At 40.2% G+C, this 19916-nt stretch overlaps 1 protein-coding gene across 1 annotated transcript in view; it reads right to left on the bottom strand.

The window, feature by feature from the left end:
- Positions 1-19916, bottom strand: part of LOC149191859 (5'-3' exoribonuclease 3-like) — a 210157-nt gene that overhangs the window by 69060 nt on the left and 121181 nt on the right. The window contains exons 2-10 of the mRNA XM_089404396.1: positions 3445-3547; positions 2817-2893; positions 2509-2700; positions 2225-2344; positions 2050-2112; positions 1789-1941; positions 1490-1654; positions 1113-1190; positions 120-206 (exon numbers count right to left, since the gene is read on the bottom strand). Coding sequence (XP_089260522.1) covers positions 120-206; positions 1113-1190; positions 1490-1654; positions 1789-1941; positions 2050-2112; positions 2225-2344; positions 2509-2700; positions 2817-2893; positions 3445-3547 — 1038 coding nt within the window. The remainder of the gene's footprint in view (positions 1-119; positions 207-1112; positions 1191-1489; positions 1655-1788; positions 1942-2049; positions 2113-2224; positions 2345-2508; positions 2701-2816; positions 2894-3444; positions 3548-19916) is intronic.

The raw sequence follows: 19916 nt of genomic DNA, 5'->3' as shown, positions 1-19916 counted from the left end.
TAGACTAGCAAAAAAAATAACTGATAACTAAAAGTATAGATTAAAGTGTTTACACATGCATTAGGAAGTGTACACTGACAGAGAAACAAACTGAAATAAAAGTAGATTTATGTAGAAACCTGATGTAGGCGAGACCGCTTTTGAAATATTTTATCCTCATAGGACCCAATAGCTTGAATAAAATGTTCCACTCGCTTCAAAATTGCCTAAGTTAAAACAATAAAAAAAAAAATCAGGATCAGAATGCCACAAATATCAAGATAAAAACCATGATTTCTAACCCCTACATTATTACTGAAACCTTTGTTGGCCAAAATTTAAAAGATCTGTGCTTAGAATTTGCTACATGGTGAAATGCAAAAACCGTCTGCTTCATCTGAGTAACGGAATTGCAGCAAATCATTTAGGGACAGAATAAAAGAAAAAAGAACAGGCCCAAGGGCAACCTCAGAAAGAGGATAGACCTAAACACCAATAAGACCTAGATCCCATTAGCATTCCATGAGAAGAAGAACTTGTTCCTTCCATATGGCAAAGCTGCTGTATTCCCAATTTGGCAATTATGGCTAATATGCTTACATGAAATTTACAAAAAAGTAGTTCTAGCCAGTTAAATCTTCTAAGGTAGATGAAGAAATGGTTCAGGTAACCTAGAAATTTTGACAATGTATTCAGACAAGTTCATTGACTAATAATTGATGGCCTGCCAAAATCCAATGGCTGTTGACCATGAGCCACCACCCAATGAAAGACAACCTGATTGATTCCATGTGAGCATATATGAAATATAACCAAATTTCCTTCTCTTGATTAAATATATTGATAATATCCCTCTTTGTACAACTGCTCGACAGATATATGATGCTTACAATACTTGAAAACATTAGGAAGGTGCTTACGGTACTTGGATAACTAAAAAGATGGAAGTAACAAGGCAACTGGCCAAAAATACCCTCCACTTCAGGTAAATTTATCCATGTAACATATTAGTAAAAATTTGAAAGATGATTACTATAAAACACTACAAATAAAGTGTATAACCATTTTGGAAGAATATATAGTGGACTAGATGACAATTCTGATCACAAAACAAGAAAAAATTATTAATTTACCTCTCCTGAATCTGTCAAATAACCACCCATTGCCTTGAACTCTTTCTTGTACACAGCCATCAGCAAGTTAATTGCCCCCTATCAAAATAAACAGTTCACAACTAATTGAATCCCGTGCCCATTAACCAAAACTCTAGACTACAATAAATGTTCTTATAAGTACTGGATATGTTCAGCATCATACTTGGGTATTTACTATTCATGCTGCATATAGAAGACATTAAACTGCATGTATGAAGCTAGCAAGAAAGATAGCTCACAACAGTATAACTAGTGCAATTGTAAATGCATAAGTACATTAAGCCTGCATTGCACTTTTGCAACAAAGTTAAGAATTATAAATTAAGCAGTCACTGAGCATAATATCGCATATTGACCTCACGGATTTCCAATGTAGGCATGTGTGGTAGGAAATCATTGCCGACGAAGAAACAAATAAAGATAAAATCATCAACAAGCCGTTCAAAGTCTATCTGAAATGGAGGGTTTGGTATCCTCAAGTCATACTCTAAGTATTCTCGCAAAGTCCAAATGTTGAGAAACTGCCAAAACACCATATTTTAGGAACAGACATGCAAAAGACTGAATTATAACAGTGAAATAAAGCACCTGAGACTTGCAAAAAGTTGCTTCTAGGAAATTCACTATAGTAATAAGTAGCAAAATCCATCACGACCTGATATGGTTTTTTGGGAATAGAGCTCCCTTCCCCGCCCTTCTCATCAAACTCTCCATGTTTTCGCTTGGCTTTTCCTTCACATTCAGCTGCCAGGTGGCCAATCTGGCCACACAAGAAGCATTTGTCTTGTTGCCCAGGTGTGAAGACAACCTACGAAAGCATGAAATACAATAACACATTATTTCTCCCATTTAATAATTACACGAGTATAGCTGAGAAATCATCACATCAATATCCAAACACTGAAATGGGACTGACCTCTCTTAAAATTGAAAAGTGCACCTCATGAGTTGCCAAAGCCAACATAATCAAATCAGCATCCTACAACACAACGCAACCGTCTAATTATTAGAATGAAAATTCAGCTCATTCACAATGTGAGGAAATATAAAATATTTCAATCCTGGTGGTCATAGATCATTTTGAACATTACCAAACCATATAAGCAGTGCCGTGTGTTTGGGTCAAACCCAGGAAGATTTCTTTGAAGTCGAATATATGACATTACTTTATGCTCTCCTTCCCCAGCAACATTTGAATCCGAAAGTATCACCTTCAAAGTTTAGTGTCAAATTGAAAATTATATATACAACATGAATCAGAACTAGAAGCATGTAAACAAGGAAAATGGATTTGCACCAAAGGTTTCAGGACATGGGATTATATAGATCCTTATATATTCAATGATCTAAACGATGTATTCAAAGTAATAGGTACCTTTATATTCCGCCATCCAGGATCATAGTTTAATCTAAGATGTATGTAATACTGCAGAGCAATAGCTAATGTGGCCATAAATTCTGTCCCTGGTGTAATGACATTCGAATCACATGCTTCAGACTTCTCTTTTGGGGCAATTATGTGTCCTTCTGCTTCAAATTCTCTTCTTAAACTTTCCTCTTCAGCAGCCTGATAAATGCAAATCATAAATTAGAATCTCAATTGCCCAATAAAGTTCTGCTTGACATGAACTCTTAGGAAATGGATGTGAGATACAATGACATTTTCAAACAACATTAACCTACCGCATCAGCTGCATCTTTTGCTGCCCGGAAACGTCGAGAGCGTTGTTGATTCATCTTTGCTCTTGGTGCAACACCGTCTGCAGATTGAAATACTCAACTAAGTATTGATGATAAATAGGCAAACTAAGCTCAAAGATTTGGGTCAAAATTAGCAAACTAATTGCAAATTTTCAGCTAAGAGGCCCCATCCACAGAAGTCAACAGAGAGCATGTTATCTCTACCAAAAAAGATAAAACAAATGCAAATTGTACTTGATAAAAATTTGAATCAAAATGGCATTTACTAAACAGTTTTGAAACAAAATATTAAAGCTCAACTCCAGAATAAAAATAGGTGCCAGCATGTTCCCAAAATTCTAGAAACTAAAACAGATAAAACAAATGCAAATTGTACTTGATAAAAATTTGAATCAAAATGGCATTTACTAAACAGTTTTGAAACAAAATATTAAAGCTCAACTCCAGAATAAAAATAGGTGCCAGCATGTTCCCAAAATTCTAGAAACTAAAACAAATTCTTCTTTGCTGCTTTCAACATCAAACCCACAGAAAAGTTCAGAGTGATTAGAAAATTTCAGTGTCCACTTCCCAGCCCAAAATTAAGACTGGAATTTTCTGAATAACTCACCAATTGCCATATATAAAAGCTTCCTGGGGCGCACTATTGCAAATAGACGGTCTATATAATCAAACATGCACTGAAAGACCTCATCATAAGTTGAGGGCGAAGGCTGCAAAAACCAAATATATAGTTAGATACCAGTCACTATTAAACATTAATGAAAACAAGCAAAACCCAGCTAAAGCAAAAGCACGACAGACATATATTTACAAAATTAAATTTTGCCCATCCATGCAAAACTGCATTGTACAAAAGAACTAAGTTACCAGGATTTGGAGACACATTCGGATACAGATACGGATCCAGATCCAGATTCACTAGATTTTTGAAAATCCAGGATCCGGATACCGGCAAGGATACGTAAAGTACAAAAAAAATATAATATTTTAAAAAAAATTAAAAACACTTAAAGTTCAAAAATCAAATCCATTTATAAATCACAACATTTAGAACAGAAACCATTAAATATATTATAAATATGAAGACTGAAACACTGAAATGATGCATCCTCCATCATACAAAAAGGATAATATCATAAATGATAATAGTAAGTACAAAAATGAGTGTCTCATCCATGATCACTCTACTAATATCATAATGTGCAAGTACGTTTAACTACATATCCTCAAATGGATCTACATTCTCTTCAAATTAAAATTTATTATCAATACACAAAATTAAAATACATAAAAATTAAAACTTAAAAAAATTTATATAAGTGGGAGTACCTATTGTTGATCACCAAGGGCTTATATAAAATTTATATGATTTTAAACATAAGTTTAATTTATAACTGTAACTAAGATTTATGTTTAAAATCTTAGTTTATAGACTTTTTGTATATTATAAGTTGGGAGTCTGTAAGCATCAAGCCCATATGTATCCAGCTTCTCAATAGACTTGAATTGTATGCAAATTTGATACCAGCAGTTAATATAATTTGTTTTACAAAACTTCAACATAGAAGAAAAGGATCCTGAGCTCCCTTTCTTTTAGCAGAGGGAAAAACAAGAACATTTTTGTTGGCAAATAAGCAAGTCAAATTGTTGTGTGCGGCAGGTAAAAAAGAGAGGCTGTTGAATCTATTCGGGGGTTGGTGTGAAGAAGTGGTAGATTTACTCTTGGCAACCCCAAAGGAAATTCCACAGAATTCCACTTGAAATCTGCAGGATCCATCTACCTAGCAGGGGATCCGTTTCCTCAGCCTACGATCCATTTCCTGCAAGTGTGGATCCGCCACGTTGCCATATTTTTCACGGATCCAGGCAAATCCGGATCCGGATCAGATCCGCGGATCCTGGAGTTCCCTGTGCCGGAGCGGTAACATAGCAAAAGAACCACATAAAAGTCCTAAAGTACAGAAATATAGATAAATTGACCTATTTAATGTTCAATTTTAGTGTAAGAGAACAACAAAAATAGAATGAAAACTTGTAGATTTAAAAATTAAATGATGAGGCAATTGAGCTGCAATAGGGTGTTCAATAAGGTAATCAAGTTATTTTTCCACCGTTATGATGATCCTATAATGAGTTTGATTTTGTGGTGTGTAATATTCCTCACTGGAATTTAACAGCTAATACCAAGCAATGGATTAGGAACAATAAATAAACTAGAACTCATACACAGCAATTAAAACACCAAAATGTCCAGCAACACAATCTGAGCCATTTTATTAATTTTATGATAAAAGAGTACATAAAATGAGCTGAAATTTTGGAACCTGGGCTTGCTATGCAAGCTGAGCAGAACCCAGAAAAATGGCCCAGACCCAAGTGGTAGAAATGGCCCCGGAGTGATCTGCACACTACCCAGAAATAATATGCTACTAGTTGTTGGTTGGCATGTTGATCTCAAGGCTGAATACTCCTCGAAATGCTCTGAAAATTTAGCTCTGAATTCCTCTCCCAAAATCCAGAAAAACCCAAAAATGGTTTCGGTTGAATCCAGATGATGAAGAAGTCCTCCAAAATGGTGCAAATCGCTCTCTGGCTCCCTATACGCCCTAGTGGGTTTCTGCCCTGTATATCGCTCAAAAAATTCTGAAAAATTATCCCGGCCTCTACACACCAATCCCAACAAAACCCAGAAAGGGTTTGGCCCAGTGTTACTTGGGAGCGGGAGCGGGAGCGGGGAGCGGGAGCGGAAGCGGGAGCGGGAGCGACCATTTTCAGAAGCTCCCGGTTTGGGAGCGAATCCCGGAGCGATTTTTTAAAAATATATATATTTTTTATATTTTTTAATTTTTGATACATATATGTCAACAAAAACATGTAGAATGATGAAATAGACATAAAAAACATAAAAAAACATAAATTGATCATTGAACCATATCACATCAATCATCTAGAAATTATAATCGTCATCAACCTTAGTAAAATAATAAATTAAAATAACATTCAATTCAATAACATTTATCATCATTGATCACCAAAGTAACAAGTTGTACTTGTAAGCCAAGTTTAACCATTACAAGAAGTAATATCGAAGATATTTCTAAGTCCTAACTTGTAACTGTTAACATGATATGAAATGTTAAAAATTTATAAAATTTCAAAACATGAATAATGAGATGAAATGAAACAACTTTAGTCTTTCACAAAGCATCATATTCATAATTCACAATCATTACCAATGAGTTATAATTGCCAAGGCCCAACTTCAAACTTCAAATTTTCATTGTCACAGTGATATAATGTTTACAAAAAATATCATAATGTCATAATGATATGAAAGAGTCAAGAGTCAAGAGTCAAGGACTCAAAACTCAACACTGAACAGTTATGAAAACTAAAGTGACAAGTCTAATAGAAACTAAAAAAGACAAGTAAACTGTAAATCTACAAGTGGCCCTTGCCACGAGAGTCTCCAGGAGTATAAGTAGGTCTTGGCGGTCTTCTAGGAGTCTCCCGCCCAGACCGACGACCAGAACTAGAGCCTCCACGCGAGGGTGTCGATGGAGGTGGCGACAGCAATGGAACAAGACTCGGGCCCCGAGAACTGCTACTGGATGGTGGAGGTGGAGGTGGCATGGCTGCTGCAGCTGCTTCAGCTTCATCCCGTACAAGCTCATCTTCTAGTTCTTCCATATGTACAATGCCATCCTCTAAATTGTCGTCCTCAGGGTGATTGTCCCAAATTTTATATGTGGGATCTTCATTAGCCCGATCACAGTAATGGCTCAACAACCTCAAATTGTAGTGCACATAAACCAAGCTTTCTGCTCGGTTTTCGTTGAGCCTGTTTCTTTTCACATTATGTATATAATTGTAGGTGCTCCAACACCTCTCTGCAGAAGAAGAATTTACAACCTGTGCAAGAACTTTCAATGCCAATTTTCGCAAAAGTCCGTCGCCGCCATATGTTTCCCACCATGTGAGAGAATCAAATTTATCTTTGTCGTCCATTGCATGGAAGTTACCATACAAACCACTGCCAGTGAAGTATCTGCCTATTTCAAGGCGCACAGCTGCACATTCCTCCCTGTCAGGCACCAACTTTTCTAATGCATCCAGATATCCTTTAGTTACCTCTCGATCTAAATGGGGTTTGGTCCTAACACCACCCCCTGCTGCAGGTTTGCCCAACCAAGAATCTGAGTAGCATTTTGGCGTAAGGATATACGCCAAGCAATGTAGTGGAAGGTTAAGCTTTTTCCACCGTTCACACACACAATCGTGAATCAGATTGTACAAGTCGGGATCTCTGTTATTAACAATGTCTTTTATTTCCCCCAACATGGTATCCATTTGCTCATACACCTCGCCAATCACTGGTTTGTCTGTATCTGCAAACCGAATCATGTTATAAATTGGCTTGGTGAAATCCAATACCTGTCTCACAGCTGTCCAAAACTGCCCATCAAGAGCGGCCTCCTCCACCGTTTCAAAACCTGCAATGTCAGCTACATTTGTAGCCCTTTCCTTTAACACCTACCAATTTGGACTTGATACCATGCTAGCTAAACCCTCTCTTACCTTCAAAAGGCGCCTGAAGGTGAGGTAATAGCTACCAAATCTAGTCCTTGCAATCTTCAGCAACTCCAATCTCGAGTGACTGCGGAAAAGGCCATGGGTATTGCTATGATTTGTAATAAATTTTATCATTTTTTTTCCTCTCTTGTACAAATCCCCAATCCATTGGTATTGTTCATTTTTGTTTTTGACAATATCATGCAACAGAAGGTTCAATGTGTGAACCAAACATCCAGACCAAAATATGTTCGGGTATCTATCCTCAATAATTGCTCCCGCTGCCTTACAATTAGGAGCATTATCAGTGATGACTTGGATCAGGATGACATTGTATGGGCCAATACGCTCAATTGTTTCAAGCAATGCTTCTGCAATGTTGATAGCGGTCTTGAACTTGTCTGAGTAATCATGTGCAGCTAGAAAAATGGGACCACTTCGGGACACAGCAAGAACACTTATCAATGGCTTGCCTTTTACATTTGTCCATCCATCAGATACAATGGACACCCCATTGTCAGTCCAAGAACTTGTCATTTTATTCAAAGAATGTGATATTTTTGCTTTTTCATGATCAAGGCCAACTGTTCTTGCCTTGTCATACCCAGGGCTCTTGTATCCTTTAGGGGCATCATTTATGGCAGAAACCATTTCGTGCCAATAAGGTGAGCGTAGAACATTGAATGGTATCCCATTTGCATAGAGGAACCTGTAAATTTTTGAATCCACATCATTCCTACACCCCTCATCAAGGAAATCTGATATGGTTCTACGGCGTAAAGATGATGACCCTGAGCCTCCATGTCCATATCCACTGCCTTGGGAGGATGCTGAAGGAGTTCTTTGTGAGCTTGGTTCAAAGAAACCCCTTGATCTTTTTGCTTTGTATTGGGCGTCCTCCTCTTCCTTTATGTATTTGGCTCTATCAACTGTTGACACCGCGTCGCAAGTTCTGATTCCTATTTGTTTCTCTCCATCCCATGCCCTTTTCCCGCAAAGGTGTCTTCTCAAACGGGTGTATGAGCCTGTGAAATCACTGTTGCAATGGGGGCAATGAAATTTAGTGGTTCCACCCCCTCTCCCTGTTTCAGGCCTCTGAACATATTTCCACAATGGAGTTTGGTCTTGTTTAGTTTTTTGACCCTCATGTTCACCCTCCACATCCTCCTCACTGGGGTTTTCACCTATTTGACTTCCTCCGGCTTCTTCATCCACCTCTTCAGTTTCAGGCCCCCTCCGTTTCCTACTCTCCACCACCATAATAACCAGAAAGGGGACCAGGAAGAGGAAAATGCCAATAAAAATGCTCAGGTCCATCGTGTTTGATGTTTGTAGGGTTTGAGTCTTGAATCTGCAAATTAATTTAGTTTATTGGGATTAATTCATTTAATTTATTAATTTAATTTAAATTAATGATCTTTAAACTCAAACAGGTAAATGAAACTAACCAAATTAACTACCTAACCAGCTAAACTAACTAAATGATTAAGTTACTTACCTCTGCAAGCTTGCTCCTCGCTCCTTGGCACTTGCTCCTCGCTCCTCAGCTCTGGCTCCTTGCTCCTCAGCTCTTGCTCCTTGCTCCTTTGCTCTCAAACTCAACCTCAATCTCATTGAAATGATTTTGTTTTGGCCCATTGGGCTTATAAATCCAAAAAAATTAGTTTAATTTTTTGTTTTTTTCGGGTCCGCGGAATTTTTTTCCGCCGAATCGCTCCCGGAAATTTAAAATTCGCTCCCGGAGCGTTTTTTAATGCCCGGGAGCGATCAGGGAGCGATCGCTCCCGGGCATTAAAAAGCGCTCCGGGAGCACGGGAGCGATCGCTCCCTGAAGCGCTCCCTCACAGACCAGGGAGCGCAAATTTTTTTACGGGAGCGCGCTCCCGACCCGCTCCCGACCCGCTCCCGCCCGGAGCGCGCTTCGGGAGCGGGTTCGTAGGGGGGGGGGCCGCTCCCCCGCATCACTGGTTTGGCCCAATTTCGGCTGACCCGGATGACCCAAAATGTTCGAATGGCTCTGCAAGGTAGACTCGTCACTCTGCACACTGCTGAAAATGATTTTGCTCAAATCTGCCCCAAACAGCTATTGAATAGCCACCCAAACTCCAGACAAATTCTCCTCCAAAAATAGGCTTTATCTCCAATCCCAATCTCTCACAAAAATTATTGCTCCTCTCCTGCACAATCTTCAACCAATGAGCTTTGCGCACTGCACTGTATAAATGAGAGAAATTTGGCCATGGAGATTCCCTCAATCTCTGCCCTTTAAAATGCCAACAAACTCCTGCTACAGCCAAGGGAAAACTCTCTCCAAAAGCCCGGAATCTCTAACCCACAGCTGCTGCTCCAAAAGATGTACCACAAACTCCTGCACCCAAGAAATGCGCAGAGCTGATCTAATCTCCTGCAATAAGCTCAAGGGAAGCCCTGAATTGGACTCCCAAACTTCCTCACTAGGGAGAACACTCTAAGTTCTCTGAAACGGGGGTGGAATGTCCACTCAAAATTCCTTAGCTGAACAGCAGTTTTCTTCTTGTGCTAAACAGTCCCAAGAGAAGATGAAAGGTGAAATGTAACAGTCAAAAGATAATCCACAAAATTAGTCCATCCTCCTTTTATAATTTCTCTTCATGCCTCTAGACTCCTTTTTTAAGTATTATTTTATTGGTGGGGTCATTTTCCACTAAGTTACTTTTGTCACCATTTAATAAAATAATAATTTGCCACTATTCTCCAATAAAATAATACTAGTCACCTTTCTCCAATAATATCTGCCCCTTTTTTATTAATATTACTAAAATTGGGCAAAATTCCTTAGTGACTCTCATGCTCACAAAATTGGGGGTATTACATGGTGACTCCTTATTTCAGCTTTAAAAGAATACCTAGATATCAAAAAAATAAAAAGATCGTCTGGGGTCATATGGTATTACTAGTAGAACTAACTAAATTATTTTCTCCCTTTTTAATCACTCTAATCTGTAGGCACGTTGGACTATAATAAATGCCAATTGTTCTTTTAACAGGGTGTTCTTTGCTGTATGGTTTCAAATTTCAATAATTAGATTTTCTGGGAATAAGAATAACGGTATTATGTCTCCAGTAATGGCAAGAGTGTGCTACTATTTGATACTCACTATGTATGAGTCGTGGTAGGGCCAGTTCTACAATGCCTCATAAAAGATTCAGATCTCGTGACTCATAACTCTGAGAAGTTGAAACATTTGAAACACTGAGTTGGAAAATTACAAGTGGGATTGAGAGAAATTAGAGCAGTGGCTGTACAAAACAATATGGAGGCCAATAAACAGTGAGAAAAATGACAGCACATGGTCTTACTGGACCCTGAAGGCTGAGAGTACAGTAGACGAAAGTGATGGAGAAACAAACTCAAATGCCGACCAGCCAATCATCTTTACATTTTGATTACTGCCTGTCAAAAATTGAGTCAATGTGTCACTTTATGTTCACAATGTTTGGATTCTGTTTACCATTAGACTGTTCAAGTTTAGAATCTTTGTTTTTAAAGCTGATCTTACAAGACCAGACCAGTCATCCAAGAGCTTAGATTGTTTAACTTTATTCAGAACAAAAAAATTTGAGAATTTCAAGCATTAAACTGTTAAGCAGGACAAAAAATCAGAAATCCAAAAGTTAGGGATGACTAGTTTGTAATCTTGTACCAAGTAACTTCAAATATTTCGCTTCTGTTCAAAAGAACACTTATATTGCAAATGAAGCTGTATGGCTTTATAAATAGTTTTGTCTTCTTTTACCTTCATGAGGTGGAGGATGTACTTTGCCTCCACAAGGTGGACTCCATTAGCTTTAGTGTTCGGAGAGGTTTGGCTGGCTATCTTAGCCCCCATCACTAGCAACGGGAGACAACTTCTACAACTTGGCGAATCGCTTGATCTCATCATTCTCAACGAGTTTTCAGGTTACCCAATGTCCAACAAGTACACTTGTTTCTCTCACAGTGGTCGTGCTAATGTTATGGATGGTCTTCACGAACCGAGCTCTTGTACCTCAATTCCAGGATCTCTCTCCCCATCACTAATCATGCCTTCCTGGAATTTACTACACAGGAGCCCCCCTCCTTCCCCCTAGATAACTCAATAAACTTGTTACATACCTGCATGCACTATTACTATCTTCTCCTTGCATACCTTTGTCTCTATTTACATGATATGTAAGGACCGCACTATTTGCCCCAAAATCTTCTTCTTTCTTTACTTCCACTCTTTAAACAAGGCATTGTCTGTATTGAAGGGTTATGTCAATATATGTGATCTCATTTGGAGGTCTACCACCTCAAAGTGGTATTGGAGGTTGTCCTCTAGGGTAATTTTTGCCCCTAGGGTTTCTATTCTGGCTAGGGTTTCCTTCAACAAAACATGAACAGTAATACACATAAACAGTAGGATCCCTTTTTGTAAGCGAGTATAAGATTCAACAGCAATATAATTCTTCAGTACAGTTACAATGATCTAGTGCTGACTGCCCAATGTAACAGAGCCTGCATCTAACTGATACTGTTTGCAGTGTCACAGTTCAGTAAAAATAATATGTAACGATAAATTTGCTATATCAAATCCAGAGAGTCTTATACTAGTTTACTGTCTACCGAACATAATCTAATCTTACTGCCTCAGGCCGAGTTCCCTTTCTGTGGGCAGCCATATGGACAGAATCTGTCAGCCACAAGATCACTCCTGCCTCAGGGACTGAACCTCCCTTCTGTGGAAAACCGCAAAGATAGAATTGCTACTTAGCCGCAGGGTTACTTTCTTCAGGGACCAAACCTTCCTCCTGTGGATAGCCACAGATACAGAACCTTAATTTCAACCGCAGGATCACCTTGACTTCATTGACCAAGCCCTCCCTCCTGTGGGCAGCTGAAGAAACAGAGACATCTATTTACCTGCAGAAGTACTTTGCCTCAGGGACCAAACCTCAGATTATGACCTTACTGCCTCAACAGAAACTCGGAATCCTTTCAACAGGCCGGAGAATGAATTTAGCTTGACCAGAAACCAATACCTCATCAAACATCCACAGACCATCCTCAATAAGCCACAAACTTCCCTTCAGCTGACCAGATTTGGTATTTAATGATAGCAGATAAATGGATAAAGGAGACGTCTGACTAGGGTGGAATCTGCCACCACTGAAATTAGATAGGAAGCTAGCAGGGTGGGATCACCTCCATTGAAACTAATAAAGGAGAAGGGGTCTTAAAACCCTCAGAGCCTCAGCTCAAAGAAGACATATTTAGTCAAAATCGATGATGCCAAAATGATTCCAACTCTCCTCTATTTATAGATTCCCTAATGGGGTTTCTCAAATGTCAGGGGTTGCAAGTGTCACCCCCAATTTGGGCCTTTTTGCCCCAGCCAACCCAAGATTTACCCAATGTTGCCCCAAACATTGGATAATTGGGTTTTCCCTCTTTATCAAGACTATAGCCTATGGAGTTGGACAGGCCATTTTGTCCTCCCTTAGCCAACTAATTGGAAGAGGACATTACAGTACCCCCTTCCCGAAATTGCTTGCCCTCAAGCAATTACATATTCAGGTTCTGCAAATATTCATTCTCCTTCCCATGTTGTGTTTTCTTCAGGTAGGTTTAATGTTCCAAACTAGGAAAAATAGTGCTATGCAAAACAAACAATAAAAACACCACCATAAAATTAAATCAGACCATCAAACCACAAGATTGGCAACCAAACTGCGTTGTCTACTCATTTTATTAAATGGGAAGTGGTGTACAACAAGGTGCTAGAATGTGTGCACCTGGGCTTGCTCTAGGCAAGCTAGCAAAAAAAGGCCAAAATGAACAATGGAACACCCTCCTCAAATCTGTTGGTAATCCAGCCGAATAGTTGCGTTGTTACTGCTCAGAAAGGTGCTACTGCCTGAAATGATCTGTTGTTAGATCCTTCCCTGTTGCTCAGAAAATTATGGGGAACTAATCTCAATCTCTCTGCAAGAAACCCACAATAACCCAAAAAGGAATTTTCCAAATGTTGACCTCGGAATTTCGGCCCAAATTCACCCTAGTTCCTCTAGCTGCTATCTGAGTTGGGACCCCTGTTTGACTCCTCAGATCTGCGCGGAAAACTCTATAAAATTAGGAGTGTACTCCTTGCCAAAAACCCAAAAAACCCTAGAAAGGGTTTCCCTTGGTTCCAACCTTCAAACATTGACCCTTCACAACTTGGCCCTCCTCCAAATACGAATTTGTTGTTGTGACTGATCCTGTCAATCTCTACACTCCCAACTCCAGCAATCCTCCTCAAATGGCCCTCCAAATTATCTCCCAGCTCCCCATCTCCAAAATCTCCGGAATAATGATGCCCTAATGTTGCGCATCCCCTACGTTGTTGTTACTCTCCCTTCTCTGCATTGTTGCTACTCTCCCTGCTGCTGGATCTCAGCCTCCTCGCTGCTATTTCCTGCTGCTCTAACTCAGCCCTCTTGCTATTCCTTTCCCTGAGGCTATAACTCAGCCTTCTCGATGTTAATTCCCCTGCTGCTGGAACTCGACTACATATGTTGTAACTCGTCCCCCTACTGTTGGAACTTGACAATAGCTCTTATAACTCGTCTCCCTGCTACTGCTACTGCTACTAACTGAGATGAAAAAGAACTCCCTCCTAGGGTTGGCACTCGAAGTCCACCGAAGCAAGGGCTGAGATCTCCACTCGGAGACACTCGTGTGCTAAACAGCGCAGTAACTTGGCTAAGGAGGTCGTGCAACTAATAAAATTGAGTTCAATATGTCTAAAGATCATCAAATGAGGAGAGTTGTCTTCCTTATATAGATTTCGTGGAGCACCTTTCCCTCCATTGTGGGTCCCTCACCTAACCATTGATTTCCCCTCCATGCAAATAGAACTAGTGTGCGTGGCCCCTACGTGTAACTTAATGTTGATTTTGGGTCGAATCGGATGTGCTCTAGCTCCGAAATTTTGTGGAGGGGCTAGAACACATGAGATCTCCAAGACCCAGAAATCGTTTGGAGAAATTCCATCGAGATGCGGAGCTATTAAAATAATTAATATTTTTAATGGGTTCCTAAGTCTAAACATAGGAAAATAAAAATATTAATGGGTATTAATAAAGATATGGGTGAGAAGCTTCTAAGAGATGAGAATCAAGGTTGTCATAATCTTAGCCGTTGATTAGAGACTTAATCTCAGCCGTTGGTTCATCAACAGGTAAAGTATAAGAGAAGACTTGAGAGTCATTTGGAGACACACCGGGCAAATACTCAATAACCCGAGGGAAATTGATTCTCAAGGAGAGGAAGTTCGATTTCAGAGGGAGAGTAGCAGGGTGAAGTAAGAGAAGGGTATCAGCATCAACCAGAGACTGAGGAAGAGGTGACATAGAGCATCTGAGAGACACCGCAGAGGGAATATCAGTGAGGCAACGCAGCTAGAGACGTAGTTCTCATGCACGCTAACATAGAAGTGACGCAGGAGGAGGATAGAGGGTCTCCAGGGTATCAAAACTTCTCTAGGAGGAGGAGAAAAAATGTCTCAGGTGTTTTCTCTCAAAAGTGTCTCAGTATTTTGTAGATTTTTTCCATGTAAAAAGATTGTTGTTGGAGATTAATAAATAAACATTCATCTGCTACACTGGTATTCCCACATTGGGTTTTTCCGGGGACAATTGTCCCAAGATAACTGTGTTGATGTGATTGATTCTTGTGCTTGTATATCACTGTTATTTTCTCTATGCTATTATGTGATAACTGCAGTAGAATTTATTTTAATTTTTACTGAAGGGTTTTGTGAATAACTTATTGTAGAAAATAACTACGAGAAATAAATCAGTTATTGTAGAAGAATTTCGTGTTAGAAATTTTCACATGGTATCAAAGCAGAGATCGGGAAACAAGATTAAAGAATCTGCTATGAGTCAAGAGCATGATGCCCGAGCATCAACTCAAAGGGACTCACGCAAATCTCCAGAGAAAGAAAAGAGCACAAAGAACATGGATCATGATTATTCTATGTTAGCTTCCAGACTGGAAGAAGAAGTCACTTGCCTAGCGAGTTCTGCCTCCTCTGAGGTTTGGTATATAGATAGTGGAGCTTCCTGGCATATGACAGGAATACGAGAATGTTTTTCGAATTATCAGGAAGAAAGGATGAACTTCCAAATCACCATGGGAAATAAGTCAAAATGTACCCCTGTAGGAAGAGGTACTGTAGTCTTTCAAACAAAAGCAGGGGATCGACTTCGAGCAACCAATGTGCTGCATGTGCTAGGATTGGGAATGAACTTACTCTCTGTATCTCAGCTTCAAAACAAGGGCTATGATATTTTCTTCATTAAGGAGAAAGTATATGTCAAACACCCGAGTTGGAAAAAAAAGGCCTAGATAGGAGTCAGAAGTAACATGTTGTATAAATTACAGCTAGAATCTCCAATGGCACTGGTAGGCAATAGTGGGGAAAATGATTAGAATGAACTATGGCACAGGAGGATGGGACACTTACACCATGGGGCTCTAAGAATTCTCGGAAGAACTGTAACAGGAGTTTCAAAGTTGAGTACCAAACGACATGATGTATGCAGAGGGTGCGCACTAGGCAAGTATGCCAAAGTGGCATTTCAAGAAGTAACAATAGGGCTACAAGTGTTCTAGGATTTATACACTTGGATATTTGCGAACCCATGTCCACAAAAGCTCTTAGTGGTGTTGAATACTTCGTCACCTTCAATGATGACCATTCCAAAAAGAGTTGGATCTACTTTCTAAAAACCAAGGATGAGGTTTTTGGTCGATTCAAAGATTTCAAGGCTCTAGTTGAAAATCTAACATGAAAGAGGATAAAGATATTGCGCTCAGACAATGGTGGAGAATACATCAACAAGGACTTCACTAATATTTTGCGCAAGGGAAGGCATCAAAAGAGAGTGGGCAACTCCCTATAATCCGAAGCAGAATGGAGTAACAAAAAGGAAGAACAGAACTATTGTTGAAGCAGCCACGGCAATGTTGTATGATCAGAATATGCCCAAGTTTCTATGGGCAGAAGCATGCAACACAGTTGTTTATGTCCTCAATAGGACTCCTCACAAGGCATTAGGTAATATTACTCCGGAGAGTGTCTTCACTGGTAAGAAGCCCGAAGTGAGTTATTTGAAGATATATGGGAGTTTGGCATATTGCCATATACCCAAAGAAAAGAGGAAGAAATTGGATCAAACTACGAAGAAAGAATATCTTGTGGGATATAGCGAGAATGCTAAGGCATATAGAGTCTATCTTCTAGGGAATAGGAAGATTGTAATTCGACGGGATGTAAAGCTCATGGAGGACAGAGCTTTCAGGAAATCCCAAGAAATGCCTTCCGAAGAGCTGTCAAAGGATGATCTATTGGTCCAACCACTTCGACCAGCAGAAATTAGCATTAGTATTTCTCCTAAAGGCAAAACTCCAGAGGTATCACAACAGGTGGAGTCTCAGTAAGAGGATGAGGAGATAGACATACCCACTACTAATGGAAGAACGAGTCGGGAACTTCGACAGATACTATGAGATACATCGGATTTTTTCGGTGCGCCCAAGAACGAGAAAAGGGAGCGTAGACAGTCAGATAGATACCAAGCCATGGTGGTTCAAGTTGGAGAACCCTCTAGTTTTCAGGAGGTCGTTCAACATCAAGTATGGGTAGATGTTATGGTGGACGAATACAGTTCCATAATGGTCAATGATGTCTGGGAAGTGGTACCTAGTTCTCAGGACAGGTCAATTATAGGTTCGAGATAGCTCTACAAAGTCAAATATTGTCATGTCCCTTCTCAAACACATTTGTAACAGGGTGTTGCTACACAATTTTGCACAATTTTGGCTAAGAAAGAGAACCCATCATTTTGACTTGGGGACTTAGGAGGCAATTCGACTTTATTTGGTCGCTAGTGGAATGTGGGGGCCACCCAAATGGGAGTTCGAATTGGCCCATTTGAATAGCTTGGAGGTAAAGTCGAATAGGTGGATGGAGGGGCCCACATGAGGTTAGGGAGGCCCAAGGAGTTATAAGGAGGGAGCAGCTCTCATTTTGGATTCATTCTTACACCTTGCAATCAAAATTACTTTACTGTTCGCTTTGTTATTTAGCTGAGTCAACCAGTTGTTTAGCCACACATCTCTCAAGCGGGAGATTCAACCTCTACTTCGAGGGACCATCCATGCCCGCCCTAGAGAGGCAGTTCCATAAGTATTTCAGGAGTTCTAGGAGTGTATTACAGCACTACCATTCAGCCACAACAAGGAGTGCGTATTTCTGGCTAGCTAGAGAATACGCAAGGGGAGTTTGGAGCTATCAGTGATCAAGCATTTGCCGGGAGAGTTAGAGGATTAGGAAAGCAGCAAAGGGCCAACCTTTCTTGCGAGTTTAGAGCAAGCAAAGCCAACACCCCAGCAATCTGATTTACAGTTACCTGGGTCTGCGCAGAGAACCATCACTAGGCTCACGAGGGAGTTGGAGGAAGGAATTGTAGAGCTGGAGCTGGCCGGGAGAAGTAGGAGATCACTTGGAGCGTCAATTGAGGAGGATTGCTCGAGTAGGGAGAGCAAAGATTGACAGTATCAGTCATAGCAACATAATTCGAAATTGGAGGAGGGCTAAGCTGTGAAAGGTCAATTTTTGAAGGTTGGAACCAAGGGAAACCCTTTCTGGTTTTTTCTGTGTTTTGGGCGAGGATCACACTCCTAATTTTATAGAATTTTCTAGGCAGATCTAAGGGGTCAAACAAGGGTCCCAACTCAGCCAGCAACTAGAGGAGATAAGTGGAATTTGGGTCAAAATTTTGAGGTCAACCTTTGGCCAAATTCCTTTGTGGGTTTTTCTAGGTTTAGGCCAAGGAGCAAGGAGCTGAAATCTCATAATTTTCTAAGCACGGGAAGCAATGATTCCAGCCCTTCAAAGTCAACAGATAAAGCAGTTTTTTGGGGCAACGCAATTCAGTTTGGTGCAACGGTTGTAGCAACCTTCAATTCAACGGTTTCTCACCTGGGTTTTGTCATGCTTGTCCAGGTTCACCATTCTATTTTACTATTGTATTTTCTCCTGAAGAAGTAATAAAATGGCTCAACAGTTCTCTATTTCCAGTGTTTCAATGGGTGCTTAATGTATATTTCATTTTTTTGATTGTTGGATCGTTTGCATGCTTTGTATATCACTTACATTCTTGTTTAGGAACATTACAAATAGGCTGCAAATGGCAATGTGGAAAAATACAAAGTCAGGTTTGTGGTTAAGGGGTATGCTTAGAAGGAAAGGATAGACTACGAAGAAACCTTCGCCCCAGTAGCCAGGTATACTTCTATTAGAACAATGATATCCCTTGCAGCACGGATGGGGTGGGAGATTCACCAAATGGATGTCAAGATGGTGTTCTTAAACGAGGTGATAGAAGAAGAAGTATGCATTGAACAACCAGAGGGTTTTGAGACACATGAGAAGAAATTTCATGTATGCAAGTCAAAGAAAGCCTTGTATGGGCCTAACCAAGCACCTAGAGCATGGTACGGTTGAATTGATGGCTACTTGCAGAAGATGGGATTCGTCAAGAGTGACGCAGATCCTAACCTCTATTATCTGGTTGTCGAAAATGAGCCTCTAATCCTGGTGTTATATGTGGATGATCTTTTTCTGACAAGTTCATCCAGGCTCATCAAAGATTACAAGGAGAACCTAGCCACAGAATTCGACATGAAGGATTTGGGACGGATGCATTATTTCCTAGGGTTGGAAGTTTAGCAGCAAAAGGGTGGAATTTTCTTTGGACAAGGGAGATACGCTACAAAGATTTTGAAGAGGTTTAGAATGCAATACTATAGGCCTATGGCTACTCCAATGATCACCAACTGGAAGAAGATTGATGCATCCAAAGATAAAGAAGTCGATCCCACCTTGTACAGGCAGCTCATAGGGTCCCTGATATATCTGGTCAATACCAGGCCAGACATTTGTTACGCTGTCAACACCCTCAGTCAGTTCATGGTGGAACCAAAGAGGGCGCACTAGCCATCAGCCAAGCATGTTCTCAGATATATATACAAGGAAAAGTCGAGCATGGACTGATGTACACCCAGAGCAATGACATCAGGTTGAGTGGGTTCACTAACACGGATTGGGCTGGAAGTTCAGTAGATCGAAAAAGTACCACTGGGTACTGTTTCAACATTGGATCAGGAATGACCTCCTGGTGTAGTAGGAAAGGGAAATTCATGGCTCTGAGCTCGGCTAAAGCTTAATATATGGCAGCTAGCACAACTTCGTGCGAAGCCATATGGCTTAGGAAATTGCTTGTGAATCTATTCAGGAGAAAGATGGAAGCGACCAGTATTTTGTGTGATAATCAGAGTTGCATCAAGCTCTCTGAGAATCCAGTCTTTCATGATCGGTCGAAGCACATTGATATCAGGTGTCACTTTATCAGAGACTGTGTCCAACGAGGGGCGGCACAGTTGGGGTACACCCC

The sequence above is a fragment of the Pinus tabuliformis genome, chromosome 2_2, assembly GCF_031772625.1.
Source record: "Pinus tabuliformis cultivar Carrire ecotype Pingquan chromosome 2_2, CPIR1, whole genome shotgun sequence".
In the NCBI taxonomy this organism is placed as follows: domain Eukaryota; kingdom Viridiplantae; phylum Streptophyta; class Pinopsida; order Pinales; family Pinaceae; genus Pinus; species Pinus tabuliformis.
The sequence above is the reverse complement of the archived record's forward strand: the minus strand, read 5'-3'. Positions and strand labels throughout refer to the sequence as shown.